This window comes from Mus caroli, unplaced genomic scaffold, assembly GCF_978045245.1.
Source record: "Mus caroli unplaced genomic scaffold, Mus_caroli_1 scaffold_11, whole genome shotgun sequence".
Taxonomy (NCBI): Eukaryota; Metazoa; Chordata; class Mammalia; order Rodentia; family Muridae; genus Mus; species Mus caroli.
Window position 1 is genome coordinate 98,265,999 of NW_028227266.1, and position 20,604 is coordinate 98,286,602.

At 46.6% G+C, this 20,604-nt stretch overlaps 2 protein-coding genes across 5 annotated transcripts in view; one reads left to right on the plus strand and one right to left on the minus strand.

Moving 5' to 3' along the window:
- Positions 1 to 4,550, plus strand: part of Nme9 (NME/NM23 family member 9) — a 50,940-nt gene extending 46,390 nt beyond the window's left edge. The window contains exons 11-12 of the mRNA XM_021171193.3: positions 779 to 915; positions 4,213 to 4,550. Coding sequence (XP_021026852.3) covers positions 779 to 915; positions 4,213 to 4,274 — 199 coding nt within the window. The 3' untranslated portion in view covers positions 4,275 to 4,550. The remainder of the gene's footprint in view (positions 1 to 778; positions 916 to 4,212) is intronic.
- A 2,445-nt stretch (positions 4,551 to 6,995) lies between these two features.
- The window catches only part of Armc8 (armadillo repeat containing 8), an 89,664-nt gene continuing 76,055 nt past the window's right edge, over positions 6,996 to 20,604 (minus strand). For all 4 annotated transcript variants that reach the window (XM_029481164.2, XM_021171191.3, XM_021171189.3 and 1 more), the window contains 4 exons: positions 17,032 to 17,127; positions 12,711 to 12,783; positions 11,812 to 11,905; positions 6,996 to 9,389 (listed from right to left, as the gene is read on the minus strand). In XM_029481164.2, coding sequence (XP_029337024.1) covers positions 9,356 to 9,389; positions 11,812 to 11,905; positions 12,711 to 12,783; positions 17,032 to 17,127 — 297 coding nt within the window. In that variant the 3' untranslated portion in view covers positions 6,996 to 9,355. The remainder of the gene's footprint in view (positions 9,390 to 11,811; positions 11,906 to 12,710; positions 12,784 to 17,031; positions 17,128 to 20,604) is intronic.

Sequence of the window (20,604 nt, forward strand, 5' to 3'; positions counted from 1 at the left end):
ACTTCAGCTACCACAGCCAGTGCTATCTGGAGTCAGCTTCCCGCTCAGCACATCTATCTACCTAGACCTGCTGAGCCTGCTCTATGACCCAGTGAGCAGCTAGCCTGGAGTCCACTGTACCAAATCCACGGGCCTTGGCTTTTGAACCTGACCAAGAGCCATGGTCAGACAACAGGAAAGAACTTAGCAAAAAAACAAAACAAAACAAAAAAACAAAAAACAAGCAAAAAAAACAGAAAACAAACAAACAAACAAACCTTAAAGTACTTTGCAGTCCTAAGGGACAAGAGCGTCTAACTGAAGCAACTGGGCTAAGCAAAGCGGCAGATGGCTCAGACCTTAGGTTACCAGCTAATGGGTCAAGTCCCTCCTCCATTTCTGTTCAGTTCAGTTCACTTCCCTAGGCTATGAAGTGGGACTATTCACCACCCTCAGGCAGCACAGAGGCATTTAGAGCGGTGCTCAGCACATAGGTCCTACCGAGCTAGACCAGGGTTAGGGGTCTTACCAAGATCAGTCATATTGCTGCATGAGATACAAAGTGCTAGAGCTCAGCTGTGACCCAACAACAGTGGGAGCTGTAGTCTCTGTCTGGGCAGAAACGTTGCCAGACCCTGTGTTTAACACCCCTGGGCAGCAGGTGCTGGCACGGCTGATAATCTCCAGTTCTCTACAAAGAGCAAAGCAGTCTGGCAGCTGGTGATCCTGCTGCCAGAGAGCAAAGCATTTCACTTCAAGTGAAACAATTGTTTCTTTTACACTGTACCAACGCTCCCAGTCTCCGGGCTCAGTACGGCACAGAAATGCCTTTTAATGCTGTGCATGGAAGCCGGGACAGAGAGGACGCCGACAGAGAGCTGGCGCTGCTCTTCCCCAGTTTCAAGTTCTCAGATAAAGACAAGGAAGCTCCACCGGGTGAGTTGATAGTGGCTTTATGACTGTATGTGTGTGAAACTGACAACTTATCTCCCAACTAGCCAATGAAGTCCTGTTCTGAACACAGGTCACCATGTAACTGGCATCACCATTAAGCCATTTGGTGCATTCTTGAAGCAGAAGGGTTGCTTTTGAAGACCAACTGGGCTTTTTTTTTTTTTTTTTCCTTTTTTTTTTCTGCTTATGGTGGAGTCCTAGTTCCACCCGTGAGACACTTTACCTTTCTTTCTGCCAACCATAGGGGAAAGTCCTATGACTCTAAACAAATCCAAAGTTTATTTTTATAGGTTTGCACATCCACCCTTTGCAGACTGATCTCATCTCCCACCCACCCTCCCTTCCCCACAAATATCCCTCCAGTGTTCCTATCTGTTCATTTTGTTGTGCGATCCACCAAGATTAACCAGGGCCATCCATGTGATCATGGGTTTGAAGCTATCTGTTAGTGAATGACTGGAGGACTCAGAGAGCACACCACACCAAAGACAGTGATTCCCTCTCTCAAGGGATCTACCAACGGTCAAGGGTTTAGAGGTAAGAGGCTGAATGAAGCTCATGACGCTGACCTAGTGTGGGCCCAGTGCAGGTAACATGATGTGAGCTAATGTTACAGCAGTTTTATGAGTCTGGGGCATAGTACCTTCTGGCCCTCTCTTGCAAAACATTCCCAGAGCCTTAGAGGGGGTGGTATATGACTTACTTAGGGCTGGGCCCACTCCTGTCACTCATGTTCTCCATCCTCGGCAGCCATGAATCTTTGTATTCACTGCTGTCAGGAGGTTTCTGATTCAGGCTGAGTAGTGACACCTCTGTCTATTGATCTCGGCTCTGGTACTCAGAAGGCTAAAGTTACTAATAATTCAGTTTAGGTAACCATGAGAATACTCCTCCCCAGACTTGGGTGGTTGGCTAGGCCACCAGGCACTGGTCCTATCCTTGGAGAGGGGCTAGAATCCATGCAGACGGCACTTGGTCATTCTATCAACCTTCAAGCTGCTGCTGTGTACCTTGTTCTTCAAATGGCTTCTTAGTACTTGATAAAGTTAATCCTCTGCCCATCCCCTATCCTCATCTCTCCAATCTCAAGGCCTCCTTCCCTGCCTAAACCTTTCTACCCATACTGCCCCCTTCTTTTTAATTATGTTCTACTATATGCCTTGCCTTAAGGCAGTCCTTACCTCACATCACCTTACTTCACTTGCACAGTCCACATGCCTCAAACCGTACCAAACAGTTAACACTATGGTCCTCGTATGAGATCATAAGGCATTTGTCCATTTGGGCCTGGATTACCTTACTTAAAATAACTTTCTCCAATCCCATCCATTTCCCTGCACATTTCAGTTTTCTTTAGAGCTGAGCAGTAGTCCACCGTGTATGTACAAACCCTGATCACTCATTAGTTTCTTCCATTTCTTAGCCACTGTGAATAGGGCGGTAATGAACAAGTGCTGTTATCCCTGTCACAGAAACTAGAGTCCTTTGGGTCCATGCCCAGGAGTGGTACTTGTTTTTGAGACTCCTCCAGCCTGACTTCCAGAGTGGCTGCAGTGGTTCACATTGCAGTGGACAAAGGTTCCCCTCCCCCACGCCAGCTGCCATTTTGTTACTAGTTGTCATTAGTGTTCTCGAAAGCCATTCTGTTGGCCTGAGATGAAATCTTAAAGTGGTTTTAATCTGCATTTCTTTAATGGCTAAAGTGAAATTTTAGTAACTTTCTGAGGCTTATTTCAAGCCAGGTGGTCCTCTCTTGTTCCTGTGTCCTCCCCGCTTCCCTGGCTTGCTGAGACACCAGACTTCATAGAAGGGCCCTTCTGGAACCTGCTGTGACCTCCTGTCCCTCAGCCCATGTTAAAGTGGGCTAGGAATGCGCTCTCTCTCTCTCTCTCTCTCTCTCTCCCTCTCTCCCCCTCCCTCCCTCCCTCCATGGGAAACATTCACAGTGCTTGGGCAAGATGGGCCAGGCTATCACTTTCTCCTAATATGGGTGAGAAACCAGAGTCCAAGGTGCACAGAACATTGATTCTATAACCAGTGCAAGAACTGGGTCTGTCTGGCTGCAGTGAGCAGGAAATGAACAGTCTAGGAAAAGCCCAAGGATGTGGAGGTTAGTTTCTTAAGAGGAGGGAAGTCGGGTGGTGGCAGTGGCAGTGGCCTAGGTAGAGCCTTTAATACCAGCACTTGGGATGCAGAGGTACATGGATCTCTGAGTTCAAGGCCAGCTTGGTCTATGGAGTGAGTTCTAGGATGGCCAGGCTACACAGAAAAACCATCTCAAAAAAACAAAAACAAACAAACAAAACAAAACAAAAAAAAGAGGAGGCTGCAACACAGCTCTAAAGCACTTATTGCCTGTTTGGATTTTAACCTACATATTTGCCTAAATGTTGGCTGTGCTTAGGGTACCAAGATCTAAACCTCAGCATGTTAGAATGGGCAGTGTGGGGGTTGAGGACCTCGCTGAGCGCACCAGTTCAGGGAGTCAGTAAGCCCTGGGGAGTATGGCTCTGTGAGGGACCAGAGACCCAAGTTCACACAGCCAAGCACATGTGTCCTTTGGTCCTCTCACTTTGGTGGACACCCCTGCCAGGCCAGCTTTTTTCAGAGCCCATGATACATCTTTGTCCATTCCAGGCCATGGCTGGAGGCACAAAGATATAAATCTGGGCCAGCCTAGGATAGGTGAAAGTGAACTGGCTGCAAACAGCCAACTAGGGCTCCTGGGGAGTACTGGGGATCTGCCCCTCTGGTCTCAGCTGATAGAGCGATGGGGATGGTTCTAGAAGGGACTGAGTCCAGATTCCAGGTGGCTTCTGTGAAGCAGCCTCACTAGCAGGAGGACGCACCATCACTTACTCAGCACCCCTGAGCCCCCACGCCCACCCCTATCCCCACCCCGGGCTCTGGAGACAGATCTTGGTCCCAATGTTCATCAGCTAAACAGCCTCTGGAATGTAACTTACCTTTGCTGAGACCATTTCTTCATGTGTAAAATGGAGACAATGACATGACCATTAAAACCCCAAACTAATAATTCCAAACCACCATCTTCCTCGCAGTTGTGAAGATGAAAAAAGGTCTAATTGTTCATTCTTACAACCCTGCCATCATCCCTCCTAACACGCCCATTAGGAATCCCCTGGCCATCTCACCTGCCAACAAGTTCCAGCTTTGTCCTCTGGTTGGTTGGGTGGGTGGGGTTTTTTGGGGGGTGGGGGTGGTGAGGTGGTAGCCTGGCTGTTTAGGGAGTGTTATAGAACAATGTTACCCTGCCAGGTGCTGAGGCTCAAACTATGGTGGGCCCCGTGGAGGACCCTTGCGTATCTGAGCGTATCTGAGGACTGGAATGTCGTGTTGTCTTCTGCCAGAATCAAGGTCACAAGGCCACCAGAGGAGCCCTCAGTACACTCCTGTCTGCACAGAAGGACCTGCAGAGATGATTCTAGAGCGCCAATATGTGCTTGGTTTAGCCCTATTGTGTGGACAATGAAAATAACTGTCCATACTTCTCTGCCTTATTAAACAGTCTATAGAACACACCCAACTCTCTAGTCACAGCATTCTGCTGAGGCATGGTAACCTCAGAAGACACTGGGTCTCTTCAACAATAAAGCTTTGATCCTAGTGTGGTACCTTAAAAAACATTTATTGTGGTGTGCGCGTGTGTGCGCATGCATGCGCATGTGTACATGCACATGCCCAACTTAAGGAGTTCCCCCACACGGAGTCTGGGGATCTAAAGGTTATCAGGTGCGGCAGCAGGCCATCTCAGCAGCCTCAACTCAGTGACTTGAGGATCGGAAATTAGCTTGATAGTTATGACACTGCCAAACAGGCATGAACTGGCTTTGGTGCTGCCCAATACCTTCAGGTAGCAAGGGCAGCCCCTAAGGGTGGAGTTCACCAGACATGGGGCACACACGTGTCTCATGAATACTTGACCATTTCTTTGGCTTCCGAGTAGGCTGAAGCCCAGTTTTAAGACCTGATCTTGTACTCCCATGGGGGCCAGGCAGCCTTCAGTTTTCACTGAGTTGCTGGCTCTGCTGCCCTTCTTCTGAGCGATGTAAGGTTTCAGTACAAAGGAATTTAGGACCCCATGATGTTACCACACATGCATGGCAATCCATGACCACCTTGTTCCTGCACTATCTGAGCTGGCCAAGTCCAGGTACACTTCACAAAGGCAAGGCTGTGCTCTTCCACACCATGAGGAAAATGCCAGCACTCTCTTGCTGGTCTTCTCTAGACGAGTTCACTCCTGTGGTTGCAGGTTCTGCCAGCTCGTCACCGAGGGCATTATTGTTCTGTCTACGAAATCTAAGAACTCAACCGAGCACCATGTTGGTTCTGAAAAGGATGGGCCAGGCTTTCGTGAAAGAGGCACGGAACATGGTGTAAAGTTCCATGATCTAGGCCACCTCTGCTATGTACCCCCATGATCTTCCTCAGGCTCTGTCCCAGGCTCCCTCAGGACATTGTGTGCTCTGCTCTTCTGAACTCCAGGCACTGTGGGGCCATCCCCTTTCTGCGCATGGGCTTGAGAGGCCTACCATGTTATGGCAGCCACACAACAGGCATCAGTGCAGCTCCAAGTGCAACTACCTGTCGGAGGGCGTGCACCCACCTGGCAGCCACCGAATCTCACCAAAGTCAGGGTGCCGGGGGGCTTACATCTGGCAAGAGGAAAGCTGGAACAGTCAAGGCCTTTAAAAGCAGGGGAGAGAAGGAAGAGTGGGTGGGGGTGGGCCTAAGGGTGAGAGGTTTGCATTAGTGGCCTGAGCCCCTCTCAGAGGCGACTGCACAGGGTAGTCATGGTGACACACTCCTTTACTGCTTTGGCCCTGAGGATGTTGTGGGCTCAGTCTTGAGTTGTTTAGAAGAATCCATAAGATCCACGGCTTAAGAATGGAGTTTGGGAAGGGGTTCCAGTGAGTGGCTGTGAAGGTCGGGCCACTCTCTGGGGACAGCACTCTTGGTAGGGACCCTTCCTTGGCTTGGCACCCCTAACAGAGATCAGCTGAAGGCAGCTTCTGGAATGGACTTTTAGAACTCTCATTTCCTCTGTTCAAGTGCCTGAAGGGAGGTGGCAATGGGGTGGCTCCACTCTAAGGGCTGGCTGTGGCCTGCCTGCCAGGAGAACCCCACTACCGTGGAACACCAAAGCCTGATCCCGGAGCTGCAGACAGTTGGTGGCTCTGCCATCTACACCATGGCCCGTACAGTCCCCTCAGCTCTCCTTGAGGTGGGGACCTGAGGAAAAACTTGACTTGGGAGAAATGAATGAGCCTCTGTTCAGAGATCAGGGATTGCCAGGGGCAGGGCGAGGCAGCAGACCTACCCCAGTTAGCAGGTGTTGGGACTGCTTCAGCTGGGTTTCTCCAGAGACCTGGAGCGACAGTGTCCCCTTCCGTGGGCCTTGCACATTCTCTCTAGGAACTTAGGAAAAAGGGGGCAACCTGGTCATCCCCCTACAATCACTTTGAGTACCCCAGAGTTTCATGCCCCTCAAATTCTCTTCCCTTAACACCCACCTCATTGTCCTCCTCCTCTGTCCTCATGCTCTGGGGCAGGTGCCCCTGGCTTTCTGTTTCCAGTGAGACCTTGAACTGGGGGCTGTGGTTAAGGGTTAGATCCAGAAGACAGCACAGTAAGGAAGTATGGAACACCTGTGTGTCCCTGCAGAAGGATAGCAGTTGGTCACTGGTCAAACTCAGTCTGACTTAGCAGGTGGTAGCAATGGTGATGAGAGGGGTGGGTGAAGGGGAAGGAACAGCATAGCAGATCAGGGGTGGGGTAGGTCTTGGTGGCTGGGAACGGGCACCTACAGAGCCTGCAGGCCCTTCCAGGGGTCAGAGAGAGGAGCCCTCAGATCAATGCAGGTGCCTCTGAGAGCCATCACTGATTTGAGGTATTGGCCTTCATTCTGCAATGCAAAACCACCTCAGAGCTCTTCATTTACCACAAAGCACAGCCTCTCAGAGCTGGTCCACATTCTCTTCTGCCATTTCCTAACGTTCCAGTCACTTGGAAAACAGACTCCTTTAAAGAAGTTGCCATGACTTTTCCTGGCTTTTATTAGCACGTGTTAAAATCATATTATCCAAACACTACCAGAAGAACATGTATTGTTCTGAATAAAGTGCTTAAGAAAAAAAAATGCAACTTATTAAATTTGACATTCTCTTCTAGTTTATAAATTTTGGGTTACAATCAGGGCACAAAAGGAGAACAGAATGCAGTATTAGGGCCAGAAGATTCGTTAAGAACTTGGGTGTAGACATAAGACCACGCCCCCACTCTCCCCACTTCCTTGCTGACCAAACACTGCACCTGCATAAAGCAGCACACAGCTTTGTTTTAATAAATACATTTCCCTTCATTCAAATCAGAAAAGTTAATTAGAGTAAAGCACTTTTTATGTGACCATTGCCTATACCCACAGGCAAGATTTATCCACAGAGTTCAAAGGGTCTTCAGCCCTCTCATGCTATTTTGGGTTCACGATTGTCTCAGCAACATGTTATTGGTTTCTTTACAGTTACTGGTACTTTCTAAAACCAATGCTGTAGCGTCTTGTTACAAAACGCTATCGGAGGGTGCAGTCCCAACACCAGCGGCGGCAATAAGTGGCCCGGGGAAGGCTTCATTCCCAGGTTTTCTCACATTAGCACTCTGACATCTGTACAAAACCCAAGTTCTGTTGTGACAGCTTTTAAAGTCAGTGATGTTCTGGAAAAAACAACTTGGAAATCTCTGTGTTTGTATCTTGGGTGGCCATATGGAGAACAGGAAGCATTGCATTAAATACAACATTTTAAAAACATTCATTTGCAATCAACCATACTTAAATCTTCCAAGGAAGGCGAAGGCTGGTGACAGACCAGCTCTCAGGTGAGCAGCCCTGTCAGGTGTGGCTGGTGGGAGGCAGGGTGTGGGCCCCAGCAGCAGCAGACACCGCACACACAGCCTGCTGTGCCGCTGACCTGGTGATCACAGGAAGGCAGGCTGTTTGTTCCTATCTCTGTTGAGTTCGATTTGAAGGGACCGGAAGTTGAAGCAGACTCTACCCCCCACCCCATGCATTTTCAGTCAGCATGGGGAGATTCTCCTCCCTTTTCTCAACATGAAGTATTTTAGCTCCATCCAGGAAAAGACTTCCTACTTCATTCCGGATGAGCACAGCACCCAGCTGTCCCCAGCTACTGCATGGCCTTTGCTGGGGCACTTAAGCAGCTGCCTCTTTCTAGGACATGTTTGCAGAACAAGCTAGTCTCCCAGCAGCAAACGCTGCCACGGGAAGCACCCGGTGATCTGGCTTGTTTCCAGGCAACCTGCTCTCCAGGTTTGCTCTGAGACCCTGCCAGATACTGCCACACTAATGACAGGACATTAGGGATGCTGGGAAGCTTTCAGCTCCCAGTCCTGTCAAAGCCAGCCCACCTGGTCCTCGCTAGGCTTCCACTATCAGCCTCCCTTTGACATTTCAAAGCCTACAGTGACTGTCCCTCACTTTGCTCTATTCCACCATCCTTCTGATTTGGAAGCCTGAGAACTTACTGAATTAGGCTAGGAAAAAACAAAAAATAAAACAAAACCCAAAGGCTTTGTACCTGCTAATATTGATGGCAGTAAGATGCTAGCTTACCATCTGCACAGCACCATGTACAGTGCCTGTTATTCAGGCAGACTGTAGCCAACTTTTTCTTTGTCTTTTTTGTCTTTTTTTGTTTGTTTTTATAAAGAAAATCTATGTAAGTTGAGGTTCAGAAATGCATATATTTTTTTTTACTTACAAATATTCATCTGACCAAAATTCAACATAACTTTTATGGAACACTAAACAATTGTTTTGCTTTTAAAATAACATTTCATTCAAACTGTATATAATTCAGTAAATTTTTTTTTATACAGCAAGCAATGCTTAAACCCTGGAAAATCTGTAGAAAAGAGATTTTCACACAAAATAAGAAAAGAAAAATCTGAGGTATCCCTCACCCACACGGTCATTCATCCTGACTCCCGTGCGTGTGCACACGTGCGCACACGCAAACACACACACGAAAACACACACACACACACACACACACACACACACACAAATCATTCTTGCTCACAAAGTGGCTGCAGCATAGGCAAAAAATTGTAGGTCCAAAGGAAATGACTGATTGTTCTAATAAAGAGTCCAGGTAGCTCAGAAAACAAAACAAAACACAACACAACAGTCCTCTGAGGAAATCACTACCTCAAAAAAATGTTCTCAAGATGAATCCGAGATCTAAGCTTACTAAACTGCTTCGCAAAATAGCTCCCTGCAGTCCAAGGTGACGTGTGCAAATAGAAGGAGTCAAATGAGGCTAGCTCCTGTACTTCCTTATACAAAGGTGTGGGGTGCTCGCAGGTGCACAGGGCTCTCCTGTCATGCCAGGTACTGCTGCAGCGCCGTCTTTGCCCTGAAATCACAAAGTTCCTGTTAGCCACCACCTCACAACTGCAACTGCGGGAGAAACCCTTGCAGCTAGTGGGAGATGGGAGGGAGCTGGCCTAAGCCCAGCTGAGCACCTACCTTATGGGGCAGAGACCTATGGTGACCAGGCATTTTTCTCCTTGGGTTTCTCTTGGACAGCTCTTCTAACTCTCGAGTCTACTGTTGCTTGGCTACATTCCACACTCCCTGGCATATGCTAACAGTCTGCAGCTGAGATGGGTATGGAATCCTGCCGTATTCTTAACTGCCATGAGGATGTTATGTAGTAATGCACAGGGCTAAGGGAAGACACTGGGAGGCTGACACAAGCAAAAGTATTGAGGGAAATGAAAAGGGGCCAAGCAGCCTCCCGGTTCAAATGCCTCAGAACTATGAAGGAAGACTACAGTTTGGCAAACTATAAAGATACAACCATGAAGTTAGGAAGTCCAGTTTTAGAAATGGTCTCTGCCTAGCTTACAGAAAGGAAAGGCTAAACCTGCTATTAGTAATGAAAGTGGTTCTAAGGGGACAAGGCCAATGATAAGTCACACTCAATTACAGCTGCCAAAGGTATAGTCTTAGAGTTTTTTGTTTGTTTTTCTGTGTGTTTGACACAGAGGCTCACTCTCTCGAATCTATGATGTCCTCAAACACATTTCATAGTCTGTTTGGCCTTGAACTTGCAACGACCCTCCTACTCCCCAGTGCTGGGATTACATGTTAATCTATAGTCTTTAAAGGAGAGGCCAGGAATTGCCTTGCTTAGTTGACAGACTATTGTGCCTTGTCATTATGCACACAGGGAACATTTTAGTCAAAATTCTGTGTTAGTCTTTAAAATTATCAATTGAGCTCTTATGATAGCACTAGAAAGGTAGAGGTAGGAGAGAGATCATGAGTTCCAGGCCAGCCTGGGCTACAGGGTGAAACTCTATCCTCCCACGTAAATAACAAGGAACCTGATGCTTCAATTGTTAGATTTTTCTAGATCTAGTAGGCTGCTTGGTTACCAGAGGGCTCCAAGTGCATGCTTATTGTGTTTATACTACCTGCAGTCTAAGGAGTCTTTCAGTCTGATGGTTTTAGAGGAGCAACAGGCTGAGTAGCTTGATTCTTATTTCTTTCTTCCCTGAGGCAGGGTCTTGCCACGTAAGCCAGTTTGCACTGGAGCCCCTGTTGGCCTCAAACTCCTGGTCCTCCTCTCAGCTTCCTGGGTGCTGAGACCACAGGTGAACATCCCCCACCCGTTCCCAGATGGCTGCCTTTTCTTTTAATAGGGGTTTGTGTGCTAAGTACCAAAAACTTATGTGCCATGTAAATTTGGAGAAATAGTACCAGACTGGCTTAAAGTAATACAGGCTAGACCCTAAACCTATTCTGTTCATGTTGATGAGGCCTTTCTTTGTACTCTGGACTCCTTACGGACAATTTTAAGTAGAACTGTTTTCTATTTCCAACAAGTCTGAGCAAAAGTCCAAATTAGCAGCCTGGGTTTCAAAGGTCCCAGCCTGCAGCACATGTCTCGCTGCTATTTGCCTTTGGTCCTAGGCTCATCTGATGGGCACCTGGGGCTACAAATGCCTCAGCCTCCTCTTCTATAACCTATGGGACAATAAGCTTCAGGAGGCAGATGCCCTGCCTGGTCTTTATGCTTTGGAAGTCTAGAAGAGCAAATCACTTGACAACCTGACAACTGGGAGGGAGGGAGGGAGGGAGGGAGGGAGGGAGGGAGGGAGGGAGGGGAGAGAGAGAGAGAGAGAGAGAGAGAGAGAGAGAGAGAGAGAGAGAGAGAGAGAGTTCTACAGCTACCACAGGAGCAGAGATGATGCTGGCATGGTTGCCTAGGAGACATGGCTTCTTAGAATGGGGAGTTCTGAAGGGAGACTAGCTGCCTCTGGGCATTTCTGTGCTTGCTCTCAGGGCAGCTACATGGCTACATGGCTGCATGGCTGCCTATGCCACTAGCTGTCCCTTCTGCTCTCTTGCTGGAAGGTTTCTCATCTACCATAAATGTTGGGGGTCTTTGTTCTCAGTTCTTAGCATGATTCTCTCATTCTGAGTCTCCTTCAGCTATCGAGATGACAGTAGATAAAGGTGCTTGATGACAAGCATCATGTGAATTTGACCACCATCTCTACATCCACAAGACAGAGGACAAGAACCAAGCCAGCTGTCTTCTGACCTCTACACATGTGGCATGTTGCACATACACCCACCCATTACATACATAAAATAAGTAAATGTTAAAAAAAATCAAATATTGCAGCTGGTTCACAGAGTTAATGAATGAACCACAACAATCTAAGCATTTCAAAAGGCTGGCTGCATGGGTTACTAAAACAGCTCAACCCTTTCACAACAGAATGGAGGGCACCCAAAGCCAGGCCTTTTCTGTGGATACTCACTTGTCACAGAGGTTTGAGTCTGCCGACTGACTCAGTTTGTGTAGAATATCTACAATCCCCATGTCTCGTAATTTATCCTGGCGTTCCTGTGAACCTAAAACATTGACACTACTAGATTACTGGGACCACGATGCAGGACACTGTTCACCTCTAGCTTTAGCAGAATCATTGGTGCCAACCCTCCTGTCCCTACCATCCCCCACATGGCTGGACTCCTTCATGCCTGAACTTGTTCACAGTCTTTCTGGCCTCTCTGCCTCTTGAACCCTCCTTCCTTCAAGTCCACCCAGGATTCTGCTGGTAGTTTTTGCATGGATTGCAGAGTCAAGGTCACATTCTTTGGCATGGCATAAGACCCTGTGTCAGTAGGTTTTGTCACTCTTTAAGGACAAACCAGTCTCTGGCAGGGCCCACTTTTCATATTCTGTGTTTCCCATTCCTTGGTCCTCCCAGCACTTGCTGCCTCTGTGACAGCAATGTGGCATTTCTAATTTCATACTGCTATGCATTATCTTCCAATTAGATGACTAGCCTGGAGCCTGTTTTTGATGTCTTGAGTCGCATGAAACTCTTGGTATTAATCCTGTGGGTTAAATCTGGTTTTGCTTCCTTCTACTTTGTTCTGTAAAGTTCTAAATGCAAAGTACATGAACCTCCCTGGACTTTCTTCCCCACTGAATGGCCTCGTGGCTGATTGGCCTAGTGGCTCATGCATACAACATCCTCTATACCCTAGAGGCCTGGTATAGACAGACTGATTCTCACAGCAAGATAGCTCTGTAATACTGGGAACCAGCTAGTCCGTGTGTGCAAGGTACACTCTAAGGGTACTTCTGCTTTCCCTATGTGAAAATGTTAGTCCAAAATTTTCTTTGCAATAAACCTCACCAATATCTTACCTTCCTCTTCGTTCCATATGAGGTTTGATATACAAAACATGGCAGCAAGCTGCAGTTTGACATGTGAATGACCCTATTGACACAGAAAAGGAATGAAGATCAAACTGGGGTATGTCACTGCACATCATGTTCTTTGTGACATACTACAGGTAATTCCAAGAGCCTATAGTTCTGAACCAGAAGCCACAAACCTGAGGAACTGTAAAGTTAGCATTAAAGAGAGTAAAGGTCAGGCTAACAGCAATAGGGAATGGTAGGAAATCTGGCCAGTAGGAGTGCAGCCCTTGCCAAAAGACAACAAGAGTTAAAAAATCATCCTATGGTCAAACAAAAGGTTCTCGAGGCCATGGGGGTAAGTCTGCACTTTTAACACATGTTCCTTGAACCAAAGGTACCTAAGAGCTCTACACTGTCAGTCAGCCGTGCACTCTCAGGCACCTGACAGCTGTATGCGTTGACTAGCCTACGTTCTTAGTCACTAGCATCAATGAGCTGGGCACCTAACATGCCATTCTTTCAGTCTCTGGCAGATGATGAACTGGACGTGGACTTCATATTAGCTCTTCAGCTACTATCTTGCTCAAGTAGTCCAACAATTCTTCTGGGTTAGGAAATGAAGCTATGGTTAGAAGGCTCATGAATTCCCAGCTTTAAGCACAATCTATAAATAGGTTTACACTCCTGATACTACTTCTGAAAATAGGAATGATAGAATGCTTTTACTTTCTGGAATAGTGAAATTAGTCTTTTTTCTCTATAAGAATATCCCAAAGGACTAGATCAAGTTGCTACCTGACTTATCAAATGTCACAGGTATGACTAAGGAGCCTTATCCTCTAACACACGAGTCTCACTTACTGTCCATGAGCAAATGCATCTCCTGGTTAAGTTGGACAGCTTATCCCTATAGCATGCTTTCTCATAAATGAAAGATGAATCAATAAGCAGTAAGTAACCTTTAGATTACTTCCAGCTTGCCCATTATAAAGGCTTTAAATGAGGGCTGGCAAGATAGCTCAGCAGTTAAGAACATTCACTGTCTTCCAGAGGACCCAGATTTGATTCCAGCACCCACATGGCAGTCAGCTGCCTATAACCCCAGTTCCAGGGGGTCCAATGCCCTCTTCTGACCTGTGTGGGCACCAAGCACACATGTGATACATATACATACACCCAATCACAGATACACATAAAATCAAATAAAGTAATAAATTGAAAACTGAAGCCCTTAAACGATTAACGTATATTCCAAAGAACACCAACTGCATGATATGCTCAAGGGTTTCTGGCAGACTTATCCCTGCAGGCAGGACTGACTACACACATACAGAGATAAGGCAAAGGACTGGGTGTGGCTTCCTCCACCACAAGTTTCTGGGGAGTGACTCTTCTTCTCCCATCAATGATTTTAAAGACATATTTAGTTTGTGCACATAAGCCAAAAGAGAATAAAACCTGTCGTCTGCGCCCAGTGTCAGACTGACTGAGTAAAACGAGCAAATGAGTATTCACTCCTGAGAATGAATCTGTCCTTGTTCATTACCGAGGGAGGCTGGAGGGGAAGGAACCTAACAGGGAAGCACACACGAAGATCTCTCTGAACACGGCAACATTTAAATAGAGGCTTTCAAAAAGCAAGGAGCTAGATGTATGAAAATCACGGGGCTGTGAACTCCAAACAGAAAACTCCTCAGGGGGTCTGATGGGTGCACAGCCTGTAAATAGTCTACTCCCCTGATACTGCTTCTGAAAAGGATGACAGAATGATGGAGCTTGTGGGCCCTCGTAGGCTAGACTAGGGACCGTGGCTTTCACTCTGCATTCAGAGGAAGCCCCTGAAGGATTTACAAGACACAAGGTGTACTGGCTATTTTTGTGTCAACTTGACACAGCTGGAGTTATCACAGAGAAAGGAGCTTCAGTTGAGGAAATGCCTCCATGAGATCCAACTGTAAGGCATTTTCTCAATTAGTGATCAAGGGGGAAAGGCCCCTTGTGGGTGGGACCATCCCTGGGCTGGTAGTCTTGGGTTCTATAAGAGAGTAGGCTGAGCAAGCCAGGGGAGGCAAGCCAGTAAAGAACATCCCTCCATGGCCTCTGTATCAGCTCCTGCTCCCTGACCTGTCTGAGTTCCAGTCCTGACTTCCTTTGGTGATGAACAGCAGCATGGAAGTGTAAGCCGAATAAACCCTTTCCTCCCCAACTTGCTTCTTGGTCATGATGTTTGTGCAGGAATAGAAACCCTGACTAAGACACAAGGTCTGAGCCACAGGTTTAGAGGATCATTTTGGTTGAGGGAACTGGAGTGCAGTTCTGGAGGCCACTGCAGTCAGACAGGCCATGAGACAGGAGTTGCATCGTCATGGACTCCAGTCAGTGCAGTGGCAATAGGAAGATGTAGTAAACAGGTTCAAAACCGGTTTTTGAGAGAGGGTTCATAAGACTTGCTGATAATCTAGACGAATGTGTGGACAGGACAGGAAAAAAAAAAATCAACCCTGCATCTGATTTGAGCACTGGAGTAGATGGCAGAGGAGACATGTCAGCTTAGGAGACATTGACATACAAAACACAAGCCCAACAGGCGGTGGGACAGCAGGAGAAGATGCTGAGTAGGCAGGAGGGTACCAGGTCCAGAGTCCTGAGGGAGTCCAGGGTTCCGATCGATACACCTTTTAAAATAACTTGCAGAGATGGAAAACAAACCACGGCACAGATGAGAGTCTGCTAGGTCCGTGGTTTTCCTCCATCTTAAATGTAAGAATAACTTTAAGAAATCTGTTTAACTTTGTCATACCCCAGATTTGTATTAGACTCCTTCGAGGACAAGGATAAGGCAGGCCGTGAAAGCTCCCTAGGAGGCTCTACTGTGAGGCCAAAGCTGCAAACCAGCAACGCAGGAGAGCAGACCTTCACTGGAACAGGAGCAGCTGAGTGAGGAGGGCAGAGCCAGAGGAAGAAGGGTAGAGCAAGTTTGGAGGCAGGAAAGGAGTGAGAATATGCAGAAGATACTTTGGGGGAGAAGGGCTTGGAATGGCAGTGGGAAACCTGATGGATACCTTGATGACTCAGTGAGCAGAGAAGTCATGTGCACTGGAGATGCTCTACCACTAAGGGAACTTCCAAAAGGCAGAAGACGCTACACGGTAATGAAAGACAAGGGCATTACCAGTTCAAGTTATAGGTTTTTACTCAACAAACACTGAGTAGGTATTTGGGCCAGGCACCGTAAGGATGGTAGATACAGACCTTGCGCAGAGCTGACTCAGTGCTCACTTCTGGGATGGAGACAGTAGATGTACCTAGACAGATCACTAAATTGACTAAACTGCTCTAAAGAGAACAATGTTATAACAGCTCACACAAGAAGGCCCCAGAGATGAAGTACCAGTTCAGCTGGGATCTGAAGGGTGAGGAGTGGGGCAAAGAAGTGTCTCTGGTGGAGAAGTCAGAACAGATAAAAGAGCCGAGGAAGAAAAGAATGTGGTTTCATTTAGGAGCTAGAATGGAGCCATGAAACGGACCAGCGGTACTGTGAGTGGGCCACAAAGTATTTACAAGAATTTGACTCAAAGGAGCTAGGGTGTGGGGATATGTGGATTTTGTCTTCTGTTCTTTTAGTACATTTAAACATTAAAGTGACAAAGTGAAAGGGACCGCAGGGTTAAGCATAAAAGACCAAGGACAAAGTACAACCATATTCAGGGGAGAATGGAGGCACAGCTTACCAGAAAATCAGTGAATGACACAATACAGGGTTTATAAACATGAATCATCCAGCTTGGGTCTGTGCCTTTAGTTATGCTATGAAATGTCTAGCAAAGATAAGGCAGCTTTGCTGGAGGAAGGGCATGGGGAGATGTCCCTCACGGCTAGAATGCTGCTGTGAAAATGGACAAAATGCAGAAAGATGGGGGTATCTGGCATTAGATACAGGTGCTGACCTGGCAGTTTCCCATGACGACAGTGGCAGAGCAGTGGGTGGCAGGCTGGACTTGGAAGTAAGCATGTCAAGCAAGCAAGGAACCAGGAGGCAGAGGGCTCATCACCACAGGGCTGAGAGACCCGAGGGAGACAGGACTGAGGAGAACCAAGAGCTCAAATCTTCAGTAAGAGGGAAGCAGAGGGCAGAAGACCAGGACTGGAGCTGGGTGGGAGTGCTCACAGCGCTGGCGGCCTGTTTCTAGGAGCTGGGCTTGCTTTCTACTTTAGTATACAAACTCTGACTTTGTTATACTCTTCTTTCTGCTGTTTGTTTGAGCAAGGAAGCTACAGACAACCCTTGCCATCTAATTCTGCAGTAAGAGGGACTGAGGCTTACCATGTAATATTTGATTTTCTGCAGGATGTCATCATTGGTCATAATAAGCTCTTTTGCTGTTGTCCCATCTGCAATGTTGGCTAGGATACACAGTGTCTGGAAAAGAACAAAGAGCCAGTGATCAAGAAAGCTCCCTCGAGGCTAGAGGGACGGATGGCTCAGTGGTTAAGAACATGTGCTGCTCTTGTAGAAGACCAAAGTCTGGTTCCCAGGATCCACACGGTGGCTCAGAACAACCCTTACCTCCAGTTCCTGGGGATATGATACCCTCTGTGACCTCTGTGGGCATCAGGTACACACATAGCATGTATATACATACACATTCAGGCAAAACACTCATACACATAAAATAAAATTTAAAAAGAAGTTCCCAGATGATGGAAAATTGCTCATCGGAAAGCACAGAGCTTTTCCTGAGTTCTATCAATGCCCTGATTCTCACCTCCTGTCATTTAGGCCAAACAAAGTAACCACATCCAAGAAAAGTTTATCTTATGCAAACAAGAACTCAAACACTTGAGTGGTTTCTTGTTGGGCTTTAAGCCATCACATTAATGTCAGTGACTAGCATACCTAAGAGCCTGGGTTGGATCCTGGCACTTCCAAATTCCTACTACAAAGACAATACATTTAGAAACTCATTTCTAAGAAGATCCTGTGACTGATCCCGGCTCTCTTTGAAGATGTAACCAGCCTCTTTGCTGGAAGCTTCCTAGGAACTGCAACTCCCCTCTTCCTTAGGTCTCCATCTGTAACTTGCTCCCAAGTTCATGACTGAACCTGTCTCCATGCCACATTGGCTATGACAATTACAACACGTTGATGGTATGTCTGTGTAAAGGACCCTGGTCCAGGCTGGCCTGATGAAGACACTGGAGGCAGCTGGTGGGACAGTACATTTTGGCAGGGCACTGGCAAGGGGAGATTCTGATCAGTAGAAGAGATCATGCTTACCAGAGGCTCCCTTGTCTGTAGCCAGGATTAAGGGAAAGGGAAAGGGACTTTGGCAGGGAACTCAATACAAACCCAGATGGAGCCCAGCAGAGACTGGTCTTCGGCAGGGCACCTGGGGGACATGGCAAGAAGACAGCCTGACTTTACACTGTTTCATAAACAACTGCATTTCACTGAAGCAAAAGGGAACTAAGAAAACAAAAGTTGCCAAGTACTATAAAGGCCAGGGGCAGCAACATGAGCCTGAAGCACAGGCATCAAAGACAGCTGAGGACAGGGCACAGCCTCAATCTCTTCCAGCCTAAGCCTTTCCCTTTATAAGTCTTAAAGGATGGAAGCTAAGGAAGAAACTGTTTTCCTACTGAGGCCCAAGACCTCAACTGTCTTGAGGGGTCTGTGACTATATTTCCCTTTGATTAGCACACAGCTGTAACTAGATTAAGCAAGTAAGAGATGAAATATAAACCAAAGAAGGCTGCCTCTGTGGTACAGGAGAGAGAAAGAAAACACAATTTCTATAACTCAAGGTCTAAGCGGGCAGTAGCAACACATTTAATCCTGGGCAGCTGATGAACTGTGACAGTAATGGCTTGAGGAAGATGGATTGGTGTGTGACAGATTAGCAGACAGTTCCCTAAGAAAAGCAGTAACAATGGATTTGTACTTAAATAAAAGAATTCTTACTGGAGTGTTTATGTGGTAGGTTGAAGTGAGTGGATGTGGCACTGTACATATGTGAAGGTCAGAGGACAACTGTGTGGGCTCAGGTCTCCTACGTTTATGTGGATTCTGGAGAACAATTCAGGTTGCCAGAATTGTGAGGCAAACACCTTTACCCTCTGGACAATTTCAACAGCCTTCTGCTTGTGCGGTATGTGTGTGTTTACTTGTAGAGCTTCACTATGTATCCCAGGCTGACCTTGAACTTGCAGCAACATTCCTCAACTTTCCAAATGTTGAAATGAGGGGTGTTCTGTTAAACTCACAAGGAAATGGGGAAGGGGCTGATAGCAACTGCTTTCAAGGGATTCAAGTTCAGAACTGTGGAGCAATGGTTGTTTTGCCCACATTCTATCTCAGTTCAACAAGAGGACAGGGTTATCGCACGTAAGGAGTGAGTATCCAATCCTTCCTTTCTTCTCCTCCCCATTGTCATCCAGATCATTGACACAAAAGCTGCACTAATGCAGGCACACTGGCACTGCGTGTGCAAACACACACCTTCCTTTACTAATGCAGGCACACTGGCACTGCGTGTGCAAACACACACCTTCCTTTACTTCAGCTCTTCCTTTGTGGTGCTGACTACGAAACGATTTCACAAGCCATATAAGGTGACCTCCTAGGTGTTGGCGAGACAATGCTCCCTAAACAGACATCACCAGAATTGACTAGGACAAAGACAACAACAGCCAAGAGCAAGGCCAAGCTGTATGTAGAAAGGTGAAGCCAGGAGGGAGCAGGGAGGAGGAAGAACACACAAGAGCCACGGGTTCCACCCCTCTGTCTTCTTTCCCCATTTCTCCTCAGAAGGGCTCAGACTGAGCTGCCCAGAGCAGCCTAATAGGAAATCATAAAAATTACTGGCTATGAACGAGAATTTTAAAAGGCCAAATGTTTTTGGAGAAAGGAAGAAACGTAAACATGTTGAGCCTCACTGTGGAAGAACTACCCCTCTCTTACATACTCAAGAATATAAAGGAAAATGATGGAAGGCTCTTTCAGTAAGACAGATGAGTAATTGATATTTATTTTTGAGTATCAGAATAGGTCTATGATCCTCAACAACAACAAAAACAAAAAAGAACAAAACTAAAGCAAAAAAAACAAACAAAAAAACCCCTTACTATAAATATTCCTATAGACACGAGAAAAATCAAAGACATTCAATTAGTTCTTGAACTAAGTCAACTCAAGATATGAACTAGACAGCAGAATGATAAAAACTACACTAGTTTGCATAATCCTCTAGTATCAACAACTGAAAATCACTTAAGTAAAGCCGAGACTGGCAAACTGTGGCCTGGAGCCACTCAACACCTGGTCTATGTGAACATGGGGTTCTGTTGAAGCACAGCCAGGTATCTGTCTTGCCAGTGGCTGCTCAGGGAAGCAGCGCCAGTAAAGAGTTTCCAACAGCTGCAGAAAAACTGACTGGAAAAAAACTCCAGTATCTGCTCATTGGTAGTCAGTACACTATGTTAAAATTTTCTTTTTTTAATAAAGAGGATCTATCAAAAACCTACATATCTCATACTCAATGGTGAAAGATAATATTTTCTTCAAATACTGAGAACAAGGGAAATATGTCTATCAGAGCAAACTGATAGAAATATTTCCCTTGTTCCCTTGTCAGCTACTACAAAGAATGCAGAGCCCTGCAAAAATCAAAGTCCTATCCTGCCCTTTACAGAAAGTTTACCAACCTGACCTCTGAAATAGAGGCCAGAAAAACAGTAAAAATGAAACTGAAGATGATCTTTGAAAAGATCAGTTAGACTGCTCCAGTTGGGTTCATCTGTAAAAAAGGTGTGACAATGCACGGAACAAGAGAGGAGCTGCTGTCCACCTTTTAGTCCTAGGACTTGGGACACTGAGGCAGGAAGAATGCTAAGAGTT